A 27,870-nucleotide genomic window follows, 5' to 3' on the forward strand; every position below is an offset into this window, starting at 1 on the left:
AACCACCACCAGCCTGCGCAATGCCTTGTTGAAAACTGGGGTCCATTGACTCATCGAGTTGGAACCACACATGAATCCTACCATTAGCTCAAAACAATTAATACTGTGACTCATCAGACCACACCACATGTGGCCAGTCCTCTAGTTTTCAATACAGATATCTTAAAGACTTGGAACTCCTTCTCTTGCAGGGGTTTTGAAGGCCCTTGAGTTCGTAATCTCAAGAGCCCAGATAAGGTGCTATATTCGATGTCATGGTGTTAACAGACACTCTGGTGGGTTTTCTGCTCCCATATCCGATGGAAGCTAAATAACGCTGCATTGACCTGTGTAAGATGTGTATGGGACCTCCTGCATTGAACGTGGATTTGATTTCTACTGGAGTCGCTTGTCTGACCACATGGACATTCTACCCAGATGACACCAGTAGTGATCACTAAGCACCTGTGGGTGGTAATGCCTTTAGTGATGTATTTCCGGTACATATGCGACATTGGATCGAGGAATGCCAAATGCCTGCACAACTCTGAAAATAGAATGTCCCACCCATCTGAAGCCCACTGTCTAGCGTCATTCAAGCTGCAATAATTCACGTTGCCTTGCCATGAGCAGACCGACCAGTGCTCACCCTCACTCACAAGAGAACACCTCACAACTTATACAGGTGTGAGTGTTCACCTGAAGAAACGCCACGTCATAATAAGTTTACATACTGCCATCCTATGACTTTTGGCATGTTAGTGTATAGCTGACAAATGTTGAAAACTATGTGAAATAAGTTATTTACACATTTACATTTATGAAAATAAAAGTTTCTTCATGTAATACAATTTGTGGTTCGAAAACTTACTGAGGTCGGAGGTCTTCTCCCATTACTAACATCACTGCTAACAGTTAGTTCTTTGGCTCCACTGCATGGGGCATGCATTGGGTGATCGATATTAGTAAGGATGACTGTACGTCCAGGTATTGGTGGGATATTGTGACGTGCTGAAATCTGAATGGCTTCTTCCAGTGATTTCTTATACCTCTCCAAAACATCTTTATTAAATTTTCCCATCCTGAAAACAAAGGAAAAAAGTGACCAACAAAGGCTAACCCTAAGATAAATCCCCTGCGGATTTCTGTATTAATTCACGTCAAAGTGTTTATGTGTTAACCCATTGAGGACAGGGCCTATTTTGGGCTTAAGGACGCCACGATTTTTGGCAGATTTTCATCTCCATTTTTCAAGAGCCATAAATTTTTTATACTTATCTGTCGACGCGGACGTACAAGGGCTTGTTTTTTGAGTGGTGAACTGTAGTTTTTGATGGTGCCATTTTTGGGTACATAGACTAGATTGTAAAACTTATTATTTTTTTTATGATAGAGAGAAAACGCATCAATTCTGCCATAAGATTTTTTTTTTCTTACAGCGTTAATCATGCAGCATAAATTATACAATATATTTTTTCTGCTGGCCGGTATGATTACTATACCAAAATTCTTATATTTTTTTAGGTTTTTCCACTTTTCTGCAATAAAAACCATTTTTTGGAAAAAAAAAATTTTCCCTAAAATCGCTGCATTCAAAGTCCTGTAACTTTTTATTTTCTTATGTATGGAGCTCTGTGAGGGATTATTATTTGTGAGACGAGCTGTAGTTTTTATGGATTCCATTTTGGGGAATATACGGCTTTTTTTTTGGGAGGCAAAATGCTAAAAATTAGCATTTTGCCTCTGTTTTTTTAGCGCTTTTTTTACGCTTTTTGCCGTGAAGAATAAAAAGCATGTGCAACTTATTTTACACGTCGTTATGGATGCGTCGATACCAAATATGTGCCATTTTAATTTTTTTATGCTAATATGAGAAAAAGCATAAAAAATGTTGTTTTTTTTTTACATTTTTATTATCTTTTTTTTTTTACACTGTTTGTGTCCCTCTGGTTTGTGTCCTGCCATGCCTTATCGCTTATACAGCGATCATAGGCTCTGGCAACACAGGACGTCGGGCTCTCTACGATATCGCGTGCTCCCTCTGTGAACCGTTCCCATGCCGCGATCTACATAGCTTGCGGCAGGGAAGGGGTTAACAGCGGGGGGCGCATCTCCGATGCACCCCCGATGCTGCAGCAGGAGGCCGGCTATGACTGACAGCCAGCTCCCGCTGCGGAATAGCGCAAGATCTGTCATGATCTCACGCTATCCCTATGACGTAAGGGTACCTCATTTTGCAGGAAGTACCTCGCTCCCATGACGTAGCCTTGCATCATGGGGAGGGAAGGGGTTAAATGTACGTTTTGACTCAAATTTCACCCCCTCATTTGAAGAGCTGAACTCCACTCTGAGAATCCAAAGCATACACTGCAAGCAAATTTACGCACCAATCTTTTTTTTCAGTAATGTGTAAACAGGATTTCCCAAAATCCCATTCCCTATGCTGCTACTGTAAAATGGGGCAGATTTTCCATAACTAATTCAGTTATGGAAAATCCAGTATATCCACCATGTGGGAACAAGCCCAAAAAGTCAATCCATTTCTGAGTGCTAGTTATGTGATGTCAAATCCTTACCTGGCTTTCCTCAACACTTCCTTCTCTATTTTAAGACGTCGATAGACAACTGGAAAAGCCATACATCCTCTCAGCTCATGCCGAGAGAGAGACCGTCTTTTCAGCCTTGGAACTCGTTTGAGGATTCGTTTAACAAGGTCAGTATTGGAGGGAAATGGCTCCTCTGTGCAAAAAGTAGATGAAAGAGTATGCTTAGAATATATATCACATACATGCGTTATCTCTTAATTTAAGCGCAGTGGATTATTTATGTTCATCTTAGATTTATCAGTCATACTTGAAATGGTTGTCCGAGATCAGAAACAAGTATCCGCTTTTATTCCCAGAAACAGTGCCACTCTTGTCCATAGGGTGTGTCTAGCATTGCATTTCAATCCCATTTCCCTAGGTAGTACTGAGATAAAATACCAGACACAGTCCATGAACAAGTGTGGAGTCTTTTCCAGAAAAAAAAAAAATAGATCCATTTTCTAATCTAATACAATTCATTTAATAAATATTTCTGGAGCATTTTACTGATGATTTTTCTGCTCAAAGCTACAGTCGTCACTTTTTGGTAACCAGGGAGGTGCTAACGTGAGTGACAAGTGTCATTTACTGTATCAAAGTGCTAGCGACCACCTGTCTGTGGGTGACTAAGGTACATGCTCTGCCCCTGATCACATGATGGTGACGTCAGAGGTCCTAAAGCATAAAACATGCAGAGCCTGACAGCAGCTATGTGCTTACAAGACCTGTGATGATGTCATAGTCATGTGATCAGTCACCTGGGCTCTGACCTTTGCCCCTGATCACATGCCGGTTAAGATTAAACCGCCTGGTATTAGCGCTAGGACCCATCTGAAAGCTTGGACTTCACCTGGACGTTGGTAGATGGGCCAATGTAATTTAATCAAATTATATACCAAGAACCTAGCATTATTTAATGTGGTTAGAGTATTAATTATAGGTATGTATACCTCTGATAGTGAATATATCATGAGTCCTCTTGCCGTTTTTTGGTTTCTGCTTCTATTGTACGTTGCAGCCATGGTTTGACGTGCACCTACTGATTTCTATTGGGATGTGCTGACCTATTTTAACCTTTTTCTACACATGCCGGTGACGTCATCACAGGTCCTAAACCAACAGAGCCATAAAGCAGCCATGTGCAGAGCTATGCGTGTGTGACGCGCGTGCAGTGGAGCTGTGCATGTGTAATGTGCATGTAGTGGAGCTACAATATGAGTAAGCCTTGTTGTACAGTCTATATCATGCGATATGATTTTAAAAAGTAAATTATGAACTTCTAGAAGCACTCCATTTTTTTGGGAGGGGGATGGATCCTTCTAGCGTATAGGTCACATGACCTGTGACAATGCTTTAATTGGGCAGAATTATGAAACGGTCTGAAAGGGAGAAAAAATGTCTTTCTTGCTCATAGCAGCCACTCACAAAGCAGCTTTCATCTCGTATTCTGCTCTTAAAAATGAAAGTTGCTCTGTGATTGGTTGCTATGAGCAACAATTATTTTTATTTCATGCAGTTGTAATAAAATCTGAGCCATTAACTGCAGGCCACAAAGTGTCATGGAAGCTGTCAGTCAGAATAAAAGTACACAATACATAGTCTTGGCGAGACTAGCAATAGAACTGGATTCTTCACAGCAGAAGTCAGCAATATTACGATGGATTCTCTCCCCAAACCCCTTCTCCCAAATAATAAACAACAAGTGCTTCTAAAATTGAATGCATATCAAACTATTTTAATAAATAATCGTATTTCCCATAAAATAAAAATGATAGATCATCTTTTCTTAAAACACTGTATTTTGCTATTCCTCTTGGAACTGGTCATTACAATTCATCTTGTCAACCGGAGCTTGTCCCTACAAACTCCAACATTATTTAAGTAATGTCGGGCCGTGTAAAAACACACCCTATGAACAAGGGAAATGATGTCCAGTTGTCAATTAAATCATACATCATAATTCCCCTTGTCCATATGATGTATCTTACATAGTCCAACACATAATACAGATTGGACAGTGTTGGAGTGAGTATGTATTTCATAAAACAGACATATCAGGAGAACTGACAAGTCCTGCTCATCATCTTTACAAACCCCAAACATTACAAATTCAACTGACCTGCTTTCTTTAGCTGAAGCTGAAGATCCTGAATGACTTTGTAAGCAGAGAGAAAGCGGAATGGAAAGAGTCTGCTTTTGATGACCGCATTCTACAAAAAAAGTAGGATGTCAAATTAAAACAATGATCACAGACGCACAAACAAGCAGAAGTCAGATACAGTACACACATTTCATACCTGGTTGGACAAATGTGCATTCACTTTTCTATGATGTTTTTCACTGATACCTGCCCTGATCAGGTTCCTCAGATTCCTTAGTAATGCCATAAAAGGTACTTTACGATTCTCTGTAAAACAGAGCAAGAAGATGAGCGATACTTCGGTACAATGACAATTTGTGAGCATATGAATCTTTTACTTGTTGCTACTCACCAAGCAAATGTTCCCATACAGGGCCAGTGTTCCCTTTTTGACTCAATTCCCTTTCCCATGTTTCAGGCTGCTTTAATTTCATTCTCTGGCCTGATACATGGGACTGCCAAGGACCTTCAAGACCGCTGCGGGAGAAGGAGTTCAAGTCTTTGGGATATCTGTATGAAAAACAGCCAAAAAAATGTATTAAAAGGGATTTTCAAGAACATGGCCACAAGCAGAAAACATTAAAAAAAAAAAAATAAAAAAAAAAAAAAATAGAGAAATAACCTATAATTAACCATTACATGGCCCGATGACTGCAGCGCTACCTGTCTAGTCATCCTCACCAAATCCTGCAACGACTACATGATGTATGCCATTCATGCAACGGTTGCAGTGAATCACTGGCTTCAGCAGTCGCATGTCATACTATACTGGCAAGTGAGACTAATAACTAGATGCAGAGCACACAAATAAATAAATGAGTTGTCCAATTGCAAACCATTGTTGGGATATCTGCAGGATAGGTCTTCAATAGTAGATCAATTGAGGTCTGCCGCCCACGATCCCAGCTGATCAGCTATTCAATGGACCAGTGTGCGCATGCACCGAGTTGATTTCTGCAGGAATTATTTTGTTTTGTTCTCACTACAGTAGACTGACCTGATATTACAGGTGTTTCCATTGAAGAGAATGGGGATACAGTCTGCAATACCAAGCTGGGCCACTGCAGTGAGAACAGAGCTGTCAGCTTCCTGCAGAAATCAGCTCAATGCATGAATATACTTGCCTGGTAAACCACTTGCTATCAGCTGGGTTCCCGGATGGTGGACCCCCACTGATTTACTACTGTTGACAAGCCATCAGTAGTTTACAACTGGACAACTCCCTTAAGTGATGTCATTACTGCAGGACCGGAAGCGATCACCAAAGTGGTGGGAAATATAATGGGCGGGTATACATTAAGTTATTTCTTTATTTTATGACATTGTTTGCTTTTTTAAGTTCTGAAAAAGTTGAATTATGTCCAAATTAAAACATAATTTTTAATAAGATAAGGCTTATTGAGGCAAGGTTGGTTTGCTCTCCACTGGTTTAGACACCAAAGTTAGGCTCACAGAATCGTGCAGTCTTAACACGCTGACCGAGCGAGCTGGTAATGACGTCACCAGCTCATTCACTCAGGCAAATGAGAATCGTGAGATTCTCGGCCCATGTAAGAAGAGCATCACACTACTAACAACTCCTTGTCCGTTTGTATGTATTTGTGTGTGGGTGCTACTCCCGCTCCGCCCCTGGTGACGTCATCGCAGGTCCTATAATTTCAATGGGACAGACACACACACACACACACAGATCGACAGAAGAAAGAACAAAGTAAGGGATCTTGGAGGGGGAGGACAAAAATAACACAATGAGAATACAACAAAGCCATTATTATCTCAGACACAACTCAGCGGTCCTGACAGGAGACACCGACCTACCACCAGAGATCCGGCGGGCTGAAGGACCTGTGGTGACATCACTACTGTAGGAGGAACAATTCTGAAGTTTGGTACCGTATACTAGATAAGCCGATAGAAACCACCAGGACCTGTGAGGATGTCACTGTCATGTGATCACCTGTGTGGGTGGAGTCAGCGATCACATGACATGGGGCTGATCACTGTATCCAGGAGCTGTGTGTGTCATGTATGGAAATCAGGATGGATGTAGTAGAGCTGTGTGTGTAATGTGTATAGTCAGCATGGAGTTTGGTAGAAAGTAAGGTATTGCGTACCACCCAAGACACACCCACCACCCGAGTAGGTTGTGCAGTAACATGGAACAAAGGCTCTTTGCCTTTGGCACAAAAGGCCTCCAGTACTACGGACCTGATCTAACACGAGAAAAAGTATTTGGAAGCTGCTAGGCCACGTCTCAGGCTATCTGGAATCACCAAGAGAGTGTCCTAGCGCCTGAAAGACAACATTTGGGAGAGGTAAATCCTCAAGGCAAGTCCAATTTATGTAGAGATGATTCCCTTGGGTGCGTGGCAAAGAGACAGAAGGAAGGCAGAACTAGGTCTTCATTGATGTGGAAGGCCGACACCACCTTAGGCAAGAAGTAGGGCACGGTATGTAGGACCACCTTGTCCTGATAGATGAAAGTGAACAGCAGCTTGTCTGACAAGGCTGCTAACTTAGAAACCCTGCGGATGCAGTGCTCTGTTTTAATTTGGACATAAGTCACTTTCTCCATATGTTACTTGGTGATTTTTGACATAGGATCTATATTACAACTCCTTTGAGGGTAGTGGGATAAAGCAGTGTTCCCCAACTCCAGTCCTCACGGACCGCCAACAGGTCATGTTTTCTGGATTTCCTCAGTGTTGCACAGGTGAGGTAATTATTGTCAGTCCCCAGACATTCCCACAGGTGTTCTTACTATAGGATATACTGAAAACATGACCTGTTGGTGGTCCCTGAGGACTGGAGTTGGGGAACCCTGGTATAAAGAATACAAAGTAGAAAGCAAGAAAGGGAAAACATAAAAGTATAAAAATTAAGAGAGACTGGGAACAGAAAAAAAAGAAAGATGGACATGGGAAGACATATTAACCTGCATCCAAGCAGACTCATGACATGATTAGCTGGCTTAGAAATATGTAATCTCTGAATCAGACTCTTCATGGCGAACTTGTCTTTAGTCTTCTTTCTAGCAGGAGGTTCAGGCTGTGAGAAGATATTTAATGACAATAATTATCACAATAGCAATAACCTTTATACTGGCAGTTCATATGCTAAAATATGTCAAACGGTAGAGGAACTCACCTGATCATCAAGAGCTTTACATAAAGCTTCTAGTCTTCGTAAGCCACAACCACACCTCAGAGTCCTCACCTCCTAAAGTAATAAAAAAAACAACATGTATGGAGAAAAGTGGATGATTTATAAATTCACGCAAAGTTTTGGACTTCAAAATACTAATCCTTTGTTCTTGTTAGTGACATGCTTCTGCTAGAAGTGTAGAGCCAAGCATGCACGTTTTTAGTGACGTCGGGAGGAATAACTGAGATGAACAACCTTATATGGCTGACAGCCATCTAAAGCGCAAGAACACGGTGATGAAACATGTTGAAGGTATGGCAAATGTATACGGCGGTCTGCTTTAGCATGCATCATCCAGTTTTATTGAAAAGTGTAGCAGTCTACGCTTTTGAATACAGCCGAATACCAACACTTACCGACCAAATGTATTAAATAGGTATGGCCAATAGAGCACACATTGGACATAAATTCCAACGACAGTGTCCATACATTATGGAAGCAGAGCTTAAGTAGCAAAGGTTACAAGTAAGGATGAGCAAGTATACTCGCTAAGGCACTACTCGTCCGAGTAATTTGCCTTAGATGAGTATCTCCCTGCTCATCCATAAAGATTCGGGGACCGCTGCGGCTGACAGGTGAGTCGCGGCGGGGAGCAGGGGAGAGCGGGCGGGAGAGAGAGATCTCCCCTCCGTTCCTCCCCGCTCTCCCCCGCAGCTCCCTGGCGGCCCCCGAATCTTTAAGGACAAGCAGGGAGATACTCGGCTAAGGCACATTACTCAGACGAGTAGTGCCTTAACGATTATACTCGCTCATCCTTAGTTACAAGCTAAAAATAAATAACTTGGATGAAACACTCTTACGCTAGTTTTCTTTTCCTTTTTCTTGGGGGCATGTTTCCCACGTTGTTTACGGGTATTGTATTTCGCCAAGTGATATTCACTGAATTCTTGAAACTTGAGGGTCAATGATTTGCGGAGGCAGGAAGGCAATGGAGCGAGTTTATCTCCTTTCCCTGCTAAGCTCTGTGTATAAAACAAAAATTGAAAGCTTAAAAACTAAGACTATTTCTATTGAAGATACTAGACGGTCATGTGAGACGGATGAGGGTAGAATATCAAGCGCATAGTGTTTTGTACAAATGTAAAAGTCAAACCTGGTACATCCGGGGTACGTCCATCCAGTCACTTGGTAGCTGCACAGAAGAGCACAGGTATCTACGCATGTGTGGCCGACATGTAGGAAGAGAAGCAGACAAGGCGAGAAGGAAGTTTGCAGTAGTGCGTATATTGAGCTCCTGTCGTGTATACAGAGCAACCTGTAGAGAACACATAATTGTTAGCTACAAAACAGATGATCATCACCCACTTCTCAAACACATTGCCGCTTCCCTGAAAATTATCATATACAGTATACGATACATCACCGGCTGATGCTACAAACTAATGAAATCTTCTCACCTTCAATATAAACTCTGGATCAAATTGTGCAATTTCTTCACATAAAGCTTTAATATCAGCCCGGGTAACGTCTGACGGATCAGCGAACTTGGGTGAATTCACCAGTGAGCAACAAACTGCAGAAATTAACGCCATCTGGAAAACATAACGTTATAGCTGAAAATGCAACAAAACACAAAGATTTTATAGGTTTTCTGAAACGTTACAGTTTTAACAATCACCTCAGTTACTGTACATTGCATCCAAGGTAATTCTGCACTTTAAGGGTATGGCCACCATGGGCGGATTTTCTGCCATGGATTTCAATGGGAAACTCCACATGTAAATTGTTGCCCCACTAGGATTTTAACTGTCCAAAAAACGATTCTAAGATTCCTTTTGGGGCAAACAAAATTTGGACAAACGTACACATAAAACAGATGTTTTCTAAAGTATCTAGAAAAGGGGGTGAGCTTTAGACAGACTTATCTGGAGATGCGACATCGCATCCAAAAACTATCCCTGAGCTTCTTCCTAGCTGACCCCTACCGTGCATCCAAACAGCGGATTTTGCCCACATGTGGGGCATTTTCATACTCAGGAGAAATTGCAAAGCAAATTACGTGGTGCTTTTTATCCTATTGCCCCTTGCGAAAATTAAAAAACATGGAGGCTAAACCTACATATTATTGGAAAAAAATTGTAATTTTTATTTTTTACGCACCAATGTTATCAAATGGGGCCTGGGCAGAGTCCTAATGAAAGGTAAGCCCCTAAGTCAATAAGGTGCTTCTTAGACCGGGCTCACACTAGCGAGTGGGAAAACGCTGCGTGTATAATGCAGAGTATTACCACTGCGTGAGCCAGTATATCGCCATGCATAGCAGCCCTTTTTGACTGTGCATGAAAGTGTATCTCACACACGCTATGAAGCGCAGTCTTCCTGGTTTAATTTTTTTTTTTTTTAATTTCCTGCTCTGTCGCTTATTGACTTTGAGTAAGAAACGCAGCATACACGCAACGAAAACATGCTTCTGTGAGTATAACCATGAAAATCAATGCATTTCAATTGCTGAGCGAAAACCTGAAAAAACAACTAAGGTAGAGTACCCCTTTAAACCTGCTTTTGGCAGGTCCTAATAGGCTAAATAGCACATGTAAAACCCAGAGGTCTTTATTTGGCCTCCAGCTGCCATGGCAACCTTTAGCACCATGCAATCACACTGCGAAGGTGTTTATCAGGTAAGTGAGCCTTTAAACCATCTGCACTAATCCCAACATTTAATGGGGTAAGCGGCTGCGACTGGAGCTAGCTCCGATCCTGGCTGATGCCGCATTTTACAGCCGTGTCCTGCTGCAGACATTGCAGGCTTAGCTGCCACTCTTGCTCCTTTCCAGCACTGTACATGTACAGCAATTGGAGGACACTACTCTGGCCATGCATGTACGGCACATGTGCGGAAGGAGTTAATTATCCAAATGTAATAGCCAACAAAAAGCAAACACATGAAGCAGTCCCTGACAGCCCAAAACAACATTTTGGGGGCATTTATCAAGTGAGTGGGGACACTTATGGTGTGGAAAAGTAACAAATTGTGGCGCACCCCATATCCACGCTATAATTTGGAAAATTGGCCTTTCTGAAAACAGTTGTGAATAATGGGCAGAGTTAACCCTTAGTGGGTGTCTTTGTCAGATTTAATATTCATAAAGACGGAAAATAGCTCAAATTTTAGAGCAAATTTACACCTGCTCATACCAGCCATAGATTTTGTTTTCTGTCATTTGAACAACACGCATCTATTAAGGGATTTTGTGCATTTTATGCCAACACACTTCAGATTAAGACCGGCATATGAAAACACCGGACTTAATAAATTATCCCCTTTGAGTTGAAAATTCACCCAAAATCTCACACAACCATTTCAGAACATAGCATATAAAGTGGACCTATTATTTCTAATTAGGCCCGAAATTCTGTATTAATTATATATCTTTACAGGCAACAGAGTGCGATCGCTACCCTTCCCATAGTTTGAGTTAAATGAGGAAATTTGACTTCCTGCAACCACCAGGGAAAACTTGGGATCGCTCTAGAGACTCATTTATACAATTCCCATAGAACTCTATAAAACCTCAGTCACGGTCTACATTAAAGTGTTTTTCCGGGCAAATACTATAGATAACCAATCCTTATTAGAGATGAGCGAACGTACTCGGATAGGCACTACTCGTCCGAGTAATGTGCCTTATCCGAGTACCGCTGTACTCGTGCTCAAAGATTCGGGGCGCTCCGCTGCTGACAGGTGAGTCGCAGCGGGGAGCGGGGCAGAGCGGGCGGGAGAGAAGGAGAGAAAGATCTCCCCTCCGTTCCTCCCCGCTCTCCCCTGCAGCTCCCGGCTCCGCAGCGCGTCCCGAATCTTTGAGCACGAGCACAGCGGTACTCGGATAAAGCACATTACTCGGACGAGTAGTGCCTTTCCGAGTACGTTCGCTCATCTCTAATCCTTATATCAATCGTTGATGAGGTTGGTTCCACCACTCGGGATCCCATCCGATCAGCTGATTAGTCGCTTGCTGTCAGTGCTACAACACAGAGGGGTACAAAGCAGCAGCAAATAGCTGCAATCTCTGTGTAGTGGCTGGAACTGGTAGATGTAGCTGCAGCTGTCATTGATTTTTATAGATGTGTCTGCAATTATGAGCTGCAGCCAAAACACAAGGTCCGGAGCGTTCTGCTAGTGTTCTGTAGCCATGTGTGTTGTAGAGCTGACCACGGGCACCCAATTGGCTGATGAACAATTCTCAGGATAGGTCATCAATAGTATTTGCCTATAAAGCCCCTTTAAATGGACCGATAAACTAAGTTATGGTGTTGTTAGGGAACGTGACGGGGAGCCGGATGCTGCTTTTTTTTTTTTATACTCACCCGATCCCATGATCCAGCGCTGTCACACGGTGAACAAAAATCTGACTCTTTGCAGAGTCCTGTGCACGCACTCTTCTATACATTCGCACAGGACTTTGAAAAGAGTCCGATTTCAGGAGGCAGACATCACTGGATCACAGGAGCAGGTGAAAAAAAAATACATCACCTGACTCCTTGTCATGTTCCCTACAGCACCATAACTTAGTTTAAAGTGCTGTAGGGACGTGACAAGTTGCCGTAAACTCGATCCGGTGGTGGCTGCAGACTGCCACATTTTTCATATGATGTTTCTTATGGATTTGTGTGTGATGGGAAAATGGGGATTAGAACTCTGTAACAGGAATATAGAGCTCCAATCTCCATAAACATATTAAGCCATTAAACCAACAATAAAATGGATTTGCTGAACTTGCTCACTGACCTTCTTCTGCTTTAGCAGGTTGTCCGATTTCTCAATATCAAGAATGTCCGGTTCTTTATCCATAGGTTTCATTTGCTTTTGGGCAGGGCATTCATTTTCAGCAGATTGGGGAGATTGAGATGGCCAACACTCCATGTTAAACTGCGATATAAAAGCACAAGATTTACTACATATCCACTTGTTAATGCATCATCACCTAATTCTACTATTTTACTATACCTCAACTTGTGGCATGGATATTTCACTAGTCTGCTCCTCTGGTTCCAGAGATACAGGTAATATATGATCTTCCACATCAACTTGTACTTCAAGCACTTTATTCTGGCCAGCAATCAAAGTGGATTGTAGTTCTGAAGTCGTTTTACCATAAACGGTTGGCTTCATGACAATGCTCTTGGTGGCATCTTGTAAACTTATATCCGGTACCACAGGACTGCTTAAGTAGTGCAGAGAAGCGCTAGAGGTTTCAACCTTAAGATCTAAACTAGCATTAGGTTTCATGGTCACATTAGATGGTAACGGTGACACAGAGATTTCAGGTTGCTTAGTGCACAATGGGATACTTGAGGTATCAAACGGAGTATCAGAAGAATAATTAAGATTTACCGCCGAGCTTACGGCACATTCAGGGGAGGTAAAAGCAGAACGAGCAACCTCAGATGTTAGACAACTATTTGTTGTCAGTAGTGTTTTACAAATTGGTGACGAGCTTAGTAGGCCCGAGAATGATGAAGATAAAGACTTATTGTCTAGAGATGAAAGAGAAGTCATAGAAGAGCCACCATTCAGAATAGAGTTACAGGTGGAAGAGAGGGCTGATGAGGACAGAGAGTGAGGAGACAGCTTCAGACCGCTGGCTAAAATGGAATTAGTGGTTATAAGAGATCCTTTATCCCAGGAAGGCTGAAGCAATTCATTTTTAGGTGCACTGAGCTCCATCTTAGATGTGATCCACTGATCAGAACCAGGCAAGGTTAAAGCGAGTCTTCGCCGAGGCTGTGATATCGGTTTTGCCCCACGCAGGCCAGTATTCTCGAGAGGAAAGTCATTAGACGGCATGGCTGAAGCGCTGATCCTAAAATTGTAATAGAACAGTTGCATCAGTTGACAAAACAGTAAACACGTGTCAATTATGGCAATCACAAGAAAACCTCTATGAACTGTGTCTACGGGCGTTTAGCATTTATCTTAGGGTGGCTTCACATCTGCACTCGGCGCTCCACTTTCCTTCTCTGTTCAGGGGTCAGGAAAGAGGAATCCCCACGGCCAAACGGCTCCATCTCAGGGCGGAACCAAACCACGCTGGACGGACGCATTGACTATAATGGAGTTGGCCTGCTTTCCGCCCAGCACCCCGGCTTTTGAACGAACGAAGAAACGCTGCATGCATTCTTCCGGTATTTTGCGCCGGATCTGTAGTGGAACCGGCAGCTGGAGGTTCCAACGCAAATGTGATACCGGCCCGATCGCTACACAACTGTATATTGAGCGTACATCTGATTACTTAAAACAATATGAACAGACGTTAAGGGCCCCTTCCACCAGTCCTCATCCATTTCAGTAAGCGCAGCTTCACACGGGTGTAATTCAATATTACATACTTGCTGCATGCCGCCAATTGCCATCTTACTACACGTCGAAATAGAACATGCTGAGATCTTTCTTGCACTCGTGTGAAGGAGCCCCAACTCCTTGTATTCTTCATAAAATAGTTTTTGTTTACATTTTTCACTCCACTTTGAAAATGTAATTTCACCATTTTTGGGCGGGTCGTTTTTATGGTGCACAAACTGTGGCAAAAACGGCATAACATTCTGTAGATCAGTACGATTGAGTCAATGCCAAATTTCTATATACTTTTTTGCTGCACTACTTTTAAAATACAAAAACATATTCGGGAAAAAATAAATTTCTGCCGCCATTTTCTGACTGCCATAACTTTATTTTTTCCATTGACATAGTTGTGTGCAGGCCTGTTTTTTGAAGTACGCCCTGCAGTTTCTATTAGTACCAGTTTGGAGTACATACAACTTTTTAATTACTTTTACTGAATTTTTTCTTGGAGGTGCAACGACCCAAAAAAAAGCCTCATTCCGGTATTGTGTCCTTTTTTCCCTGATGACGTTCACCGCGCGGTGTAGATAATGCGTTAGCTTGATAGACTGGACTTTTACAGACGCAGCGATACCAAATAGGTTTTTGATTTTTATTGTTTTGATTATTATTATTATGAATATGGGCAAAGAATTTTTTTTAAACTTTTACATCCTTTTATTTTACTACTAATCAGTTTTTTCTTGCTAATCTTCACACCTTTTTTTAGTCCTGAATACGATAGAATTACATTATACAGCGATCTGACAGGCATTCTATAAAGCCAATGCTCGATAGGTAATCAGGCACGGCAGCGCTGGGGGCCTTCAGAAGGTCGGGGGTCCCAAACTGACAGCGGTGTTTAAAGGTTTAACGGTCGCTGATTGCAGCCGTTGGGGGTGTGTCAGCTGTAAGACTCAACCCACACTCCCATTGTATGGGATCAGTTCTCTATCCCGCCCATATAAACACCGGACGCACAGAATGTAACTTTATGTCCTGTGTCGTTTGGGGGTTTTTCAGAGTTGTGTTTTATCTAGTTTTGGGCCCGCGTTCCCAAAACTATATAAAATCAACATATTCACCATGGCAACGGACCACCGTTTCGGCATCTGACAGGTGAAAAACGTAGAAGACCCGTAAGGTTTACGGGACGTCACTGTTGAGCCTTCTGCAGGCTGCAGCAACCCATATGACCGCTGCAGACAGAATAAGCGGAGGACTGGAACTCGCGGCAGGAGGGCAGCGGGGAGGTGAATATTTGTGGGGTCTTTGTTAAATTACACTCACCCCCACGAGTTAGAAAAGGGGTGAACTCCGAAAACATACCGACGGCAATATTTCCGCAAGATGCAATGGAATTTGACATCAGAGAAATCTGCACCAAAATCCGGATATCTCAATGCGACTCTTGCTGCGGAACTGCGGGCGGAATTTCAGTTCCACATCAAAATCCACCCGTTAGCCATGCGGATGTTTGTGCGGAATTTTCCGCAGGACTGCAAATTCCCCTGCGGGCTGTGGAGATATGCCGCCTGTGGGAAAGCACCCTCAAGGCGCATTCACATGGGCAAGAGTGAGTTGCGCCAAACATTCTTGGGCATGACTTGCATGGCAGAGCAGATGGACACTCCGCAAACTGTGGTCAAGTCCGCACCAAAATCTGAAGCTGGCCTGCGCATTGTGATGCAGAATGGAGAACTGCTCAAAACCGGCCGGCAATTCTGCATCACAGTCAGACCTGCAGACTTCGGTGTGGGATCCCGCAGCTGCGGATCTGGCTGTGCCCTGCGGGAGGTCTGTGTACTCTCTGATCCGATCGCGCCCGAGAATTCCAGGCGCTACTTTTTAGTCATCCGTATCCATGGACTTCAAATGCTACAGAATTTCCGCTGGGAGTCTGGCAACGAAATTCAGCAGCATTTCCGCCATGCGTGAAGACGACCGGTCACACGGGATGGAATATTCCACAGAACGCGGCAAAATATCGTAATGTGAAAAACCCTCAAATCTGCTTGTCTACGGGCTTCCTCACCGGGCGCATTGGCGCATGCAAAATCTATTCTAGCCTATTTCTCCATAGAACCCAACTAGTCGGACTGCGCTATTGGCCCTCCATAGACGCTGCTGTGAACGGGGCAGATACTGCTGGGGAGCGAACCTCTCTAGGACAACCTTCACCACATACCAGTGTGTACCCAGCTGGGGGCCCTCATACACCCTCCCATATGTGCCAGTTACTGATCGCCATCTTATCGGCTGGCATGTAAGCTGCCACCCTGCAGTCATCCGCCCATGTAGTTACACAGTCCCTCCATTAGAGGGCAGTAGGAATAACGCGCTGCGGTACTGCACGTTCTTCCTCACTCATAGAGCGTTGCGGGAGAGGAGACAGCGGCGGCCGTCAGCTGCCCCACATGAGGACGGAGCAGCGAGGCTCGTCCATGTAGTGTAGTAGACGGAGCGCTGTCCGGATGATACCTGCAGTCTGCGGCGTCCCCTCACACACGGCCGGCTGCTCCGTCAGCGGCGTCACGCTATTTCCTGCTTCCTGCTCTCCTCACAACCAATCTGGTCTCCGGGGTGCATATTAGTAGTTTACACTGCGGTTATTCCTGCTGCCGATTCCAGCCAATGAGGTGGCTGGAATCGGCACCATGTGACCTCCCATTGTGCACGAGCAGTACAGTTCAGCTGCCGTGCACGATGAGAGCTGTGCCCGCGCCTCACGTGACCGGTGACGTCACCGATACTTGAATTTGCCCGCGAATTCCGAGCCTACAGAGGAAGCTGATGGTTGGAGCCTTTTATACTTTCAACGTGGGAGAGGAAGATTTCTGCGCTGTGTGCTGAGTACCTACCTGAGATTAATGCGCTGTGTGGTGAGTACCTACCTGAGATTAATGCGCTGTGCTGCTACATGTGGTGAGTACCTACCTGAGATTAATGTGCTGTGCTGCTACATGTGGTGAGTACCTACCTGAGATTAATGTGCTGTGTACCTACCTGAGATTAATGTGCTGTGTACCTACCTGAGATTAATGTGCTGTGTGTGCTGAGTACCTACCTGAGATTAATGCGCTGTGCTGCTATGTGTGGTGAGTACCTACCTGAGATTAATGCGCTGTGTGCTGAGTACCTACCTGAGATTAATGCGCTGTGTGCTGAGTACCTACCTGAGATTAATGCGCTGTGTGCTGAGTACCTACCTGAGATTAATGCGCTGTGTGTGGTGAGTACCTACCTGAGATTAATGTGCTGTGTGTGGTGAGTACCTACCTGAGATTAATGCGCTGTGTGTGGTGAGTACCTACCTGAGATTAATGTGCTGTGTGGTGAGTACCTACCTGAGATTAATGTGCTGTGTGGTGAGTACCTACCTGAGATTAATGCGCTGTGTGGTGAGTACCTACCTGAGATTAATGTGCTGTGTACCTACCTGAGATTAATGTGCTGTGTGTGCTGAGTACCTACCTGAGATTAATGCGCTGTGCGCTACGTGTGGTGAGTACCTACCTGAGATTAATGTGCTGTGTGTGCTGAGTACCTACCTGAGATTAATGTGCTGTGTGCTGAGTACCTACCTGAGATTAATGTGCTGTGTGCTGAGTACCTACCTGAGATTAATGCGCTGTGTGCTGTGTGTGGTGAGTACCTACCTGAGATTAATGCGCTGTGTGTGGTGAGTACCTACCTGAGATTAATGCGCTGTGTGTGGTGAGTACCTACCTGAGATTAATGCGCTGTGTGGTGAGTACCTACCTGAGATTAATGCGCTGTGTGGTGAGTACCTACCTGAGATTAATGCGCTGTGTGGTGAGTACCTACCTGAGATTAATGCGCTGTGTGGTGAGTACCTACCTGAGATTAATGCGCTGTGTGCTGAGTACCTACCTGAGATTAATGCGCTGTGCGCTGAGTACCTACCTGAGGTTAATGCGCTGTGCGCTACGTGTGGTGAGTACCTACCTGAGATTTAGGCGCTGTGCTGCTATGTGTGGTGAGTACCTACCTGAGATTAATGCGCTGTGTGGTGAGTACCTACCTGAGATTAATGCGCTGTGTGGTGAGTACCTACCTGAGATTAATGCGCTGTGTGGTGAGTACCTACCTGAGATTAATGCGCTGTGTGGTGAGTACCTACCTGAGATTAATGCGCTGTGTGGTGAGTACCTACCTGAGATTAATGCGCTGTGTGGTGAGTACCTACCTGAGATTAATGCGCTGTGTGGTGAGTACCTACCTGAGATTAATGCGCTGTGTGGTGAGTACCTACCTGAGATTAATGCGCTGTGTGGTGAGTACCTACCTGAGATTAATGCGCTGTGTGGTGAGTACCTACCTGAGATTAATGCGCTGTGTGGTGAGTACCTACCTGAGATTAATGCGCTGTGCGCTACGTGTGGTGAGTACCTACCTGAGATTAATGCGCTGTGTGGGGAGTACCTACCTGAGATTAATGCGCTGTGTGGGGAGTACCTACCTGAGATTAATGCGCTGTGTGGGGAGTACCTACCTGAGATTAAAGGGGTTGTCCCGCGCCGAAACGGGTTTTTTTTTTTTCAACCCCCCCCCCCGTTCGGCGCGAGACAACCCCGATGCAGGGAGGTAAAGAAAGCTCACCGGAGCGCTTACCTTAATCCCCGCGCTCCGGTGACTTCTCTACTCACCGCTGAAGATGGCCTCTTCCTCCGTGGACCGCAGCTCTTCTGTGCGGTCCACTGCCGATTCCAGCCTCCTGATTGGCTGGAATCGGCACGTGACGGGGCGGAGCTACACGGAGCTACACGGAGCCCCATAGAAGACTGCAGAAGACCCGGACTGCGCAAGCGCGGCTAATTTGGCCATCGGAGGCCAAAAATTAGTCGGCTCCATGGAGACGAGGACGCTAGCAACGGAGCAGGTAAGTATAAAACTTTTTATAACTTCTGTATGGCTCATAATTAATGCACAATGTACATTACAAAGTGCATTATTATGGCCATACAGAAGTGTATAGACCCACTTGCTGCCTCGGGACATCTCCTTTAATGCGCTGTGTGGTGAGTACCTACCTGAGATGAATGCGCTGTGTGGTGAGTACCTACCTGAGATGAATGCGCTGTGTGGTGAGTACCTACCTGAGATGAATGCGCTGTGTGGTGAGTACCTACCTGAGATTAATGCGCTGTGTGGTGAGTACCTACCTGAGATTTAGGCGCTGTGCTGCTATGTGTGGTGAGTACCTACCTGAGAATAATGCGCTGTGTGGTGAGTACCTACCTGAGATTAATGCGCTGTGCGCTACGTGTGGTGAGTACGTCACATGAGATTTGCGCGACGCCACCTGACGCAACCTGTCTTTTTTTGCAGATTTGTGCGCTACGTGGGGAGACGCGGCCACCAGAGATTTGTGCGCCTTTTTTTGCAAACTTACGTGTGGAGATGATCCTGACGTTTGGACGCGTTTTGAGAAGAATTTCGCTTCGCTTGCACACAAGCTGACATAACTCGTCGAGGTAAGCTGCTGCATCTGCTAACATTTTCATTGCGTGCATCTGCTCATACGTGCTTATTTTGCGCATATTTGCAGGTTTTCGCGTGTGTGTGTGTACGTGTATATATAATATATGATTCTTCTGACCAGGTTGGGGGAGTAGTGGTCAATGTAAGTGGGTAGAGCGGATCTAGGGATCAGTAATACTGGTGTGATGTGACTGTTAACCTGCTGATTTTTCGTTATTTCCTGCAGATCTGACGTCCTTGAGAATGGGAAGGCTGGCGGACAGTGAAGAGACCCTCGACGTTCAGCAATCTTGAAACCCTTCGTTTTATGGACTACTTTTTGCGGGTGACTCACCTTTTTTTTTTTGGTATTTTTGGATAGACTAAGCTTTTATTTATTTTCTTGCAAACTTTTTTCCTTCTTCTTTACAGGTGAGCTGATAAGTTATTTCAAGATTACCACACTGCGTTTGCTCACAATCGTTGTTGAAGCAGCAGAGAGACTGACGGTCCTAGATGTTGGCTCAGTAGGACGCTTTCAAGATGGGCATGTTTGCAAATCGAAGTGATTCTTACATTGTTTTTTCTGTGCCTTGTTGTACTTCGTTTAAGTGGTAAAAATGGGCAGTTAGAAGTTGTGTACATTAATTAAAATTAATATTGACAGTTTTGAAGCCATTGTAATTTTTTAACATTTGCAAATGTTATATCTCATATGTGCAAGCATACTCTACAAATCCTTGCCAACATATATTTCCATCTGTTCACTTTATTCTGGACGCACATTTGCAAAAACATCCTTTGTTTGGAACCATTTTGGAGACATTCAAGTTGAACCTCATTTTTCCTCATTTTGCTAAATCCTTTTTCCTCCACCGAGCCAAGATTGCAAAGGCTCGTGGGTGTCAGAATACATACCCCCTAAAATGACCCTATTTTACAAAGTACACCCCTTTGTGTTCACTGAGTGGTGTGAGGAGTATTTAGATCACACATTTTCAGGAATTAATGGAATTATGATAAAAAAAATTATAATAAGGCTTTATTTTGGCTAATGTGCTATTCTAAATTTTTTTCCACCAAAAATCATCATTTTCATGTGCACTGACACCCCAAAATGGATACCCCTGTTTGTATTGTTTTCAGAAATGTACCCATTGTGGCCCTAATGTTATGTCAGTATGCACAAATGGGACCCAAAATGTAATCAGTACTATGTGGCTTTCTGAACAGTCTGTTATGATCGTGTGGGCAGATTTAGCAGACTGCCAACACCATCGTGACCAAAGGACTAGTAGTCTAGTAGTATACATGCACACAGGAAACACAGGAGATTCACATGGAATGCATGCAACTAACCCTGTGCTAAAGAGGGGGGGGGGGGGGGGTGTCGACAGTGGCCCAACCTAAGCATATACATCCCCAAATAAGAGGGCGGCCCAGTGGTGTTCGGAACTGGGCCATAGCTGATCCTAGGAGCCACAGAACAGGACACACGCATGGCATATAACAGAGACGGAACAGAATACACAGAGATAGAAAACACTGCATACAGAAGCCAAAAATGCAACCACTACTAACAGATAGGCTGATTATAAAGAACAGGTATTACTTGACATTTTAGACAAAACGTGAAGCTAGCGGGCGAACTTCTAAGCTCCTGGTTATACCGCTAGTCCCTACACTAACCATGAGTCCGGGAGACCCGGACAATACTGCCCACTTGGCCTGTAGCAGCAGCCACAATGCATACTCGAGTATAGCCGATCCCAGTGTTAGCCGAGGTACCTAATATTACCCCTTGCCTTATACTCAAGTCAATAATTGACCCCAGGTTTTTGGGGTAAAAGTTGGTACCTTGGCTTATACTCAGGTCAGCTTAGACTGAAGTATATCTGATTACATACAAAAACCTAATGAAATAAGAGCAATCGTTGCATGCAAAGCATTAACCCTTTCCAATCCACTTATTTTTTCTCACCCATTCTCCCCAGCTCCAAATAAATTGGTTCTGGGGAGAATGGGTGAGAAAAAATACACTTTCCCTGCACCCTCCTGAGCTGACAGAGTTCAGGAGGGTGCAGGGAGGGACCTGCTTACCTGTCCGGCGTCTTCAGTACTCTCCTTCTGCCTCCCGGTTCGGCGATCATGTGACTGCTGGGGTCAGGTAACACCGGCGGTCACATGATCGCCGGCCAGAATCTATGCATTACATAGCGCTAAGTAATGTGTAAAGGAGAAGGCAGAAAGGATTAAAATCCCTTTCTGCCTTCTCCTCGGGGGTCTTCGATGAGGACCAGTGCAGGAGTGCATCTGCACCCGATGTGCCTGACGATCGGTTGCAGATCCACTCCTGCACTGCAGTGTCGGGCCTGCCCCGACATTGGAGGGAAATTATGATGTCGGGGCAGGCCCGACATTGGACTGGAAAGGGTTAACAGCGGGAATCTGTTGTCTCACCCATCCCCTCTGTGGCTGCGGGAGGCCAACTGTCATTAGCAACAGTCTTCAGCAGTAGATGGTGTGGGCTCAGATCTGTAGGATGTAGATGCAAGTCCATTCCAGAAAGCTGCTTCCTAACATATACATACATTCACGTGCTGCGGTGGCAAGGGGTTAAAAGGGTTCCCTGGGACTCCAGTACTGATGATCTATGCGCAGTGAAGTGTTGATCTGCCTCTCAGAATCCCTGCCAATCAGCTGATGACGAGTGCGCACCGCTGCCACTTCAGTCTATGCCAGACGCAGCACCATACATTTCCGGCTGTACACGCCTGCATAGGATTGCATTTCAATACGCAATCCTATGCAGAAGGCCGTGGTTTGTCTACGCGAAATCACGCGCAGAAAACAAACCGCGCCATGCTCTAATTCTGTGCGGGGTTCGCAGAGCCCCGTACAGAAACGCCACTCGCTGGCTGCCGGCTCTGCGCATGTGGCGTCTGCTGGCACATGAGACAGAGCTGCGGGAGCGGGCGAGTTCCGCACTGCTCTCTGCAGGCGCTCAGGTCGGGTCCCGTTGCGAGCAGCTGGATGCGACACGGCCGTCTGCAGGCGGCCTTAGGCCTCATGTCCACTGGAAAAATACAATCCGCGTAGAAACAGCTTTCAATTGTATAATTTTCATGCAGATATCCGCACACATTGCTGTCAATGTGATAGCAATGTGGCCGATCCACGGTAAAATGGAGCATGCCGCGGTTTTTTCTCCCACGCATGAAAAACGCAATTCTATTAAAATTCCATCCGCGGGTGCAAAAATCAGTATAATGGACGGGATGGCCAATGATTCCCTAGGGGCAAATCCGCTGCGGAAACCGCAATTCCATTTTGCTAGTGGACATGAGGCCTTAAGGCTCCTTCCCACAGACGGATCTACCGTGTTTCCCCGAAAGTAAGACAGTGTCTTACTTTCTTTTTATCCCCAAAAGCCCCACTATGTCTTACTTTCGGGGTATGTCTTATATTGGAAAATGGAGCATGAAAAAATCTGGACCATGCTCCATTTTCATGCGGGTCTCCCGGGACACAAAAATCAAATTGTACTCACACGCTCTGGTTCTTCTCTTCGCCGCAGCGCCATCTTCTCTCCGTCGCGGCCGGATCATTTTGCTTCGGCCCGGCGCATGCGCGGGGCACGTCACCGACGTCATCATGCACATCCGCCGAGCCGAAGAAAGAAGATCCGGCCGCGACGAGAGAAGATGACGCCGCAGCGAAGGAAGTATCCGGAGCGTGTGAGAGGTAAGTTAATTCTGATTTATTCCTATTTTCAGCGCTCATGTCCGCGGGGCAGGAGGGACCCGCTGCAGATTCTACATGGAGAATCCGTAGCGGGCCTGATTTTCGCCGTGGACATGAGGCCAAAGGCGGCAGACGCGGTGACGTATGGAGGGGGGGCGGCGCGCAGCTACCGTAGATGAGAGGGAGGCGGCAATACCCCCGTGTTTCCCCGAAAGTAAGACATATGTCTTACTTTCGGGGTACGGCTTACATTGGCCGACCCCCCTGAAACCCCCGATACGTCTTACAATCGGGGGGTGTCTTACTATCGGGGAAACACGGTATTCAACCTAATAGCTCAATGCTTACGGTGCGTAATTTCACAGCGGAATTCCGCACCGTAAAATGCTGCGGGTATACACGCGGACGACTTCCATTGCAGTCTGTGGAAGCCGTCCATTCACGCTATTTTCCGCTGTAGCACAGCGGAAAATAGCGTGAATACGCCTACCGCCAGCCGCGTCACATGCCGCTGCGGTGCGTCTCACGCTCTATTACCCATGCGCACTGAGGCGTCATGCGGGACTCCGGAACCGGAGGTAAGTATTGGGGTCTCTTGGGGCTGCCGTGATGGGCTCCGCCCCGGAATTCCATGGCGGAGCTCGTCGCAGCCGGCTTTACAGCGTGGGTAATCAGGAGCCTGAAAACATAAATAAGGTAAAACAAAAAAACAAATTCAAATCACGTTTTATTATTTATTAAAAATGTGGATTTTACACCAAGTGTCATTCCCTGATAAAACAAAGGCCGCTGTGTGTGGGGATCTTTTCTGTTTACTCAATCGGTGTAAAATATTGCGCAGTTTTTCAGGATACTCCAAAAAGCTTATAAAAAAAAAAAAAAAAAGGTGAGTCACCAGCAAAAAGCAGTCCATAAAACGAAGGGTTTCAAGATTGCTGAACGTCGAGGGTCTCTTCACTGTCCGCCAGCCTTCCCATTCTCAAGGACGTCAGATCTGCAGGAAATAACGAAAAATCAGCAGGTTAACAGTCACATCACACCAGTATTACTGATCCCTAGATCCGCTCTACCCACTTACATTGACCACTACTCCCCCAACCTGGTCAGAAGAATCATATATTATATATACACGTACACACGCAAACCTGCAAATATGCGCAAAATAAGCACGTATGAGCAGATGCACGCAATGAAAATTTTAGCAGATGCAGCAGCTTACCTCGACGAGTTATGTCAGCTTGTGTGCAAGCGAAGCGAAATTCTTCTCAAAACGCGTCCAAACGTCAGGATCATCTCCACACGTAAGTTTGCAAAAAAAAGCGCACAAATCTCGGGTGGCCGCGTCTCCACATGTAGCGCACAAATCTGCAAAAAAAGACAGGTTGCGTCAGGTGGCGTCGCGCAAATTTCAGGTGACGTACTCACCAGACGTAGCGCACAGCACATTAATCTCAGGTAGGTACTCACCACACAGCGCATTAATCTCAGGTAGGTACTCACCACACGTAGCGCACAGCGCATTAATCTCAGGTAGGTACTCACCACACAGCGCATAAATCTCAGGTAGGTACTCAGCACACAGCGCATAAATCTCAGGTAGGTACTCACCACACACAGCGCATTAATCTCAGGTAGGTACTCACCACACAGCGCATGAATCTCAGGTAGGTACTCACCACACAGCGCATGAATCTCAGGTAGGTACTCACCACACGTAGCGCACAGCGCATTAATCTCAGGTAGGTACTCGCCACACGTAGCGCACAGCGCATTAATCTCAGGTAGGTACTCAGCACACAGCGCATTAATCTCAGGTAGGTACTCAGCACACAGCGCATTAATCTCAGGTAGGTACTCAGCACACAGCGCATTAATCTCAGGTAGGTACTCACCACACAGCGCATTAATCTCAGGTAGGTACTCACCACACAGCGCATTAATCTCAGGTAGGTACTCACCACACGTAGCGCACAGCGCATTAATCTCAGGTAGGTACTCACCACACACAGCGCATTAATCTCAGGTAGGTACTCACCACACACAGCGCATTAATCTCAGGTAGGTACTCACCACACACAGCGCATTAATCTCAGGTAGGTACTCACCACACACAGCACACAGCGCATTAATCTCAGGTAGGTACTCACCACACAGCGCATTAATCTCAGGTAGGTACTCACCACACAGCGCATTAATCTCAGGTAGGTACTCACCACACAGCACATTAATCTCAGGTAGGTACTCACCACACACAGCGCATTAATCTCAGGTAGGTACTCACCACACACAGCACATTAATCTCAGGTAGGTACTCACCACACACAGCGCATTAATCTCAGGTAGGTACTCAGCACACAGCGCATTAATCTCAGGTAGGTACTCAGCACACAGCGCATTAATCTCAGGTAGGTACTCAGCACACACAGCACATTAATCTCAGGTAGGTACTCAGCACACAGCGCATTAATCTCAGGTAGGTACTCAGCACACACAGCACATTAATCTCAGGTAGGTACTCACCACACATAGCAGCACAGCACATTAATCTCAGGTAGGTACTCACCACACGTAGCAGCACAGCGCATTAATCTCAGGTAGGTACTCAGCACACACAGCACATTAATCTCAGGTAGGTACACAGCACATTAATCTCAGGTAGGTACTCACCACACACAGCACATTAATCTCAGGTAGGTACTCACCACACACAGCGCATTAATCTCAGGTAGGTACTCAGCACACAGCGCATTAATCTCAGGTAGGTACTCAGCACACAGCGCATTAATCTCAGGTAGGTACTCAGCACACAGCGCATTAATCTCAGGTAGGTACTCAGCACACACAGCACATTAATCTCAGGTAGGTACTCAGCACACAGCGCATTAATCTCAGGTAGGTACTCAGCACACACAGCACATTAATCTCAGGTAGGTACTCACCACACATAGCAGCACAGCACATTAATCTCAGGTAGGTACTCACCACACGTAGCAGCACAGCGCATTAATCTCAGGTAGGTACTCAGCACACACAGCACATTAATCTCAGGTAGGTACACAGCACATTAATCTCAGGTAGGTACTCACCACATGTAGCAGCACAGCACATTAATCTCAGGTAGGTACTCAGCACACAGCGCAGAAATCTTCCTCTCCCACGTTGAAAGTATAAAAGGCTCCAACCATCAGCTTCCTCTGTAGGCTCGGAATTTGCGGGCAAATTCAAGTATCGGTGACGTCACCGGTCACGTGAGGCGCGGGCACAGCTCTCATCGTGCACGGCAGCTGAACTGTACTGCTCGTGCACAATGGGAGGTCACATGGTGCCGATTCCAGCCACCTCATTGGCTGGAATCGGCAGCAGGAATAACCGCAGTGTAAACTACTAATATGCCTCCGGGGTTACACCCGCGTGCACTGCTAGTAGGAGCCGCCGTGCTGCTACAGTACCCCAGGCAGTGGCCTCTGTGAGGGCTGTGAGCCGCGGCCGGCTGCTCCCTGAATGCTTGTAATGTCTGTACTTCCACCTGTCAGCCATGTGCCCCCCGCCGGATAAAGAACACAAAACCTGTTTGTGCCGTCTACAAATGCACAGCTCTGCTCCGATTCGAGTGACATTTTGCATGAGTGTTCTTCAGCGCCAGCGACCAACACTGGCGCAATTTAAAATCGAAAACTCATCAACTTCTACTGTAATTTTTGTTGCCAATCACAGCGCAGCTTTCATTTTTTATACTATTGAGGTAAAATAAAAGCTGCGCTGTGATTGGTTGCCATTTCTTATACTGCTGAGGTTACATGAAAGCTGCGCTGTGATTGGTTGCCATTTCTTATACTGCTGAGGTAACATGAAAGCTGTGCTGTGATTGGTTGCTATGTTTTTTACTGCTGAGGTAACATAAAAGCTGCTCTGTGACTGGTTGCTATGAGCAACACAGATTTTCTTTTGGACAGCTTTCATAAGATGTGGGGCTCATTTTTGTGGCCCACTTTGTATATTCCAGGACCGCCAGTCATAAAATCGCTGTGCAACGCCTGGGTATATTTTATTTATATATATATATATATATATATATATATATGACAGATCTATAAGACTAGCTTTAGCACATAGCAAGCTTAAGGTGCATTCAGACGACCGCATATATCGGCCGGGTATTCGCGCCTGGCCGATATATGGCGTCTCTCTCTGCAGGGGGAGGAGGCTGGAAGAGCCAGGAGCAGTGCTCTGAGCTCCCGCCCCCTCTCTGCCTCCTCTCCGCCCCTCTGCACTATTTGCAATGAGAGGAAGCGGGGCAGGGCTAAGTTCCAGGAATTAGCTCTGCCCCCATCCCGCCTCTCCTCATTGCAAATAGTGGAGAGGGGGCGGGAGCTCAGAGCACTGCTCCCAGCTCTTCCAGCCTCCTCCCCCTGCAG

General features: G+C 45.5%; 1 protein-coding gene and 2 long non-coding RNA genes across 3 annotated transcripts in view; 1 reads left to right on the forward strand and 2 right to left on the reverse strand.

Moving 5' to 3' along the window:
• TEP1 (telomerase associated protein 1) overlaps window positions 1-16,806 on the reverse strand; it is a 74,508-nt gene extending 57,702 nt beyond the window's left edge. The window contains exons 1-13 of the mRNA XM_066603741.1: window positions 16,709-16,806; window positions 12,854-13,709; window positions 12,635-12,775; window positions 9,306-9,440; window positions 9,002-9,163; window positions 8,709-8,870; window positions 7,852-7,923; window positions 7,640-7,752; window positions 5,057-5,214; window positions 4,862-4,971; window positions 4,684-4,774; window positions 2,556-2,718; window positions 851-1,061 (exon numbers count right to left, since the gene is read on the reverse strand). Of these exons, the coding sequence (XP_066459838.1) occupies window positions 851-1,061; window positions 2,556-2,718; window positions 4,684-4,774; window positions 4,862-4,971; window positions 5,057-5,214; window positions 7,640-7,752; window positions 7,852-7,923; window positions 8,709-8,870; window positions 9,002-9,163; window positions 9,306-9,440; window positions 12,635-12,775; window positions 12,854-13,693 (2,358 nt within the window). The 5' untranslated portion in view covers window positions 13,694-13,709; window positions 16,709-16,806. The remainder of the gene's footprint in view (window positions 1-850; window positions 1,062-2,555; window positions 2,719-4,683; window positions 4,775-4,861; window positions 4,972-5,056; window positions 5,215-7,639; window positions 7,753-7,851; window positions 7,924-8,708; window positions 8,871-9,001; window positions 9,164-9,305; window positions 9,441-12,634; window positions 12,776-12,853; window positions 13,710-16,708) is intronic.
• Window positions 16,807-16,823: 17 nt separating this feature from the next.
• Window positions 16,824-27,870, forward strand: part of LOC136628105 (uncharacterized) — a 304,442-nt gene continuing 293,395 nt past the window's right edge. Inside the window, exons 1-4 of the long non-coding RNA XR_010792852.1 lie at window positions 16,824-17,109; window positions 19,580-19,725; window positions 19,959-20,057; window positions 20,144-20,350. This is a non-coding gene — a long non-coding RNA (uncharacterized lncRNA). The remainder of the gene's footprint in view (window positions 17,110-19,579; window positions 19,726-19,958; window positions 20,058-20,143; window positions 20,351-27,870) is intronic.
• LOC136627003 (uncharacterized) lies at window positions 24,176-26,556 on the reverse strand. Its single transcript, XR_010792730.1, has 3 exons — window positions 26,542-26,556; window positions 24,675-24,820; window positions 24,176-24,449 (listed from the first exon to the last, which is right to left on the reverse strand). It is a non-coding gene; the product is annotated as an uncharacterized lncRNA (long non-coding RNA).

The sequence above is a fragment of the Eleutherodactylus coqui genome, chromosome 5 (assembly GCF_035609145.1).
Source record: "Eleutherodactylus coqui strain aEleCoq1 chromosome 5, aEleCoq1.hap1, whole genome shotgun sequence".
NCBI lineage: Eukaryota > Metazoa > Chordata > Amphibia > Anura > Eleutherodactylidae > Eleutherodactylus > Eleutherodactylus coqui.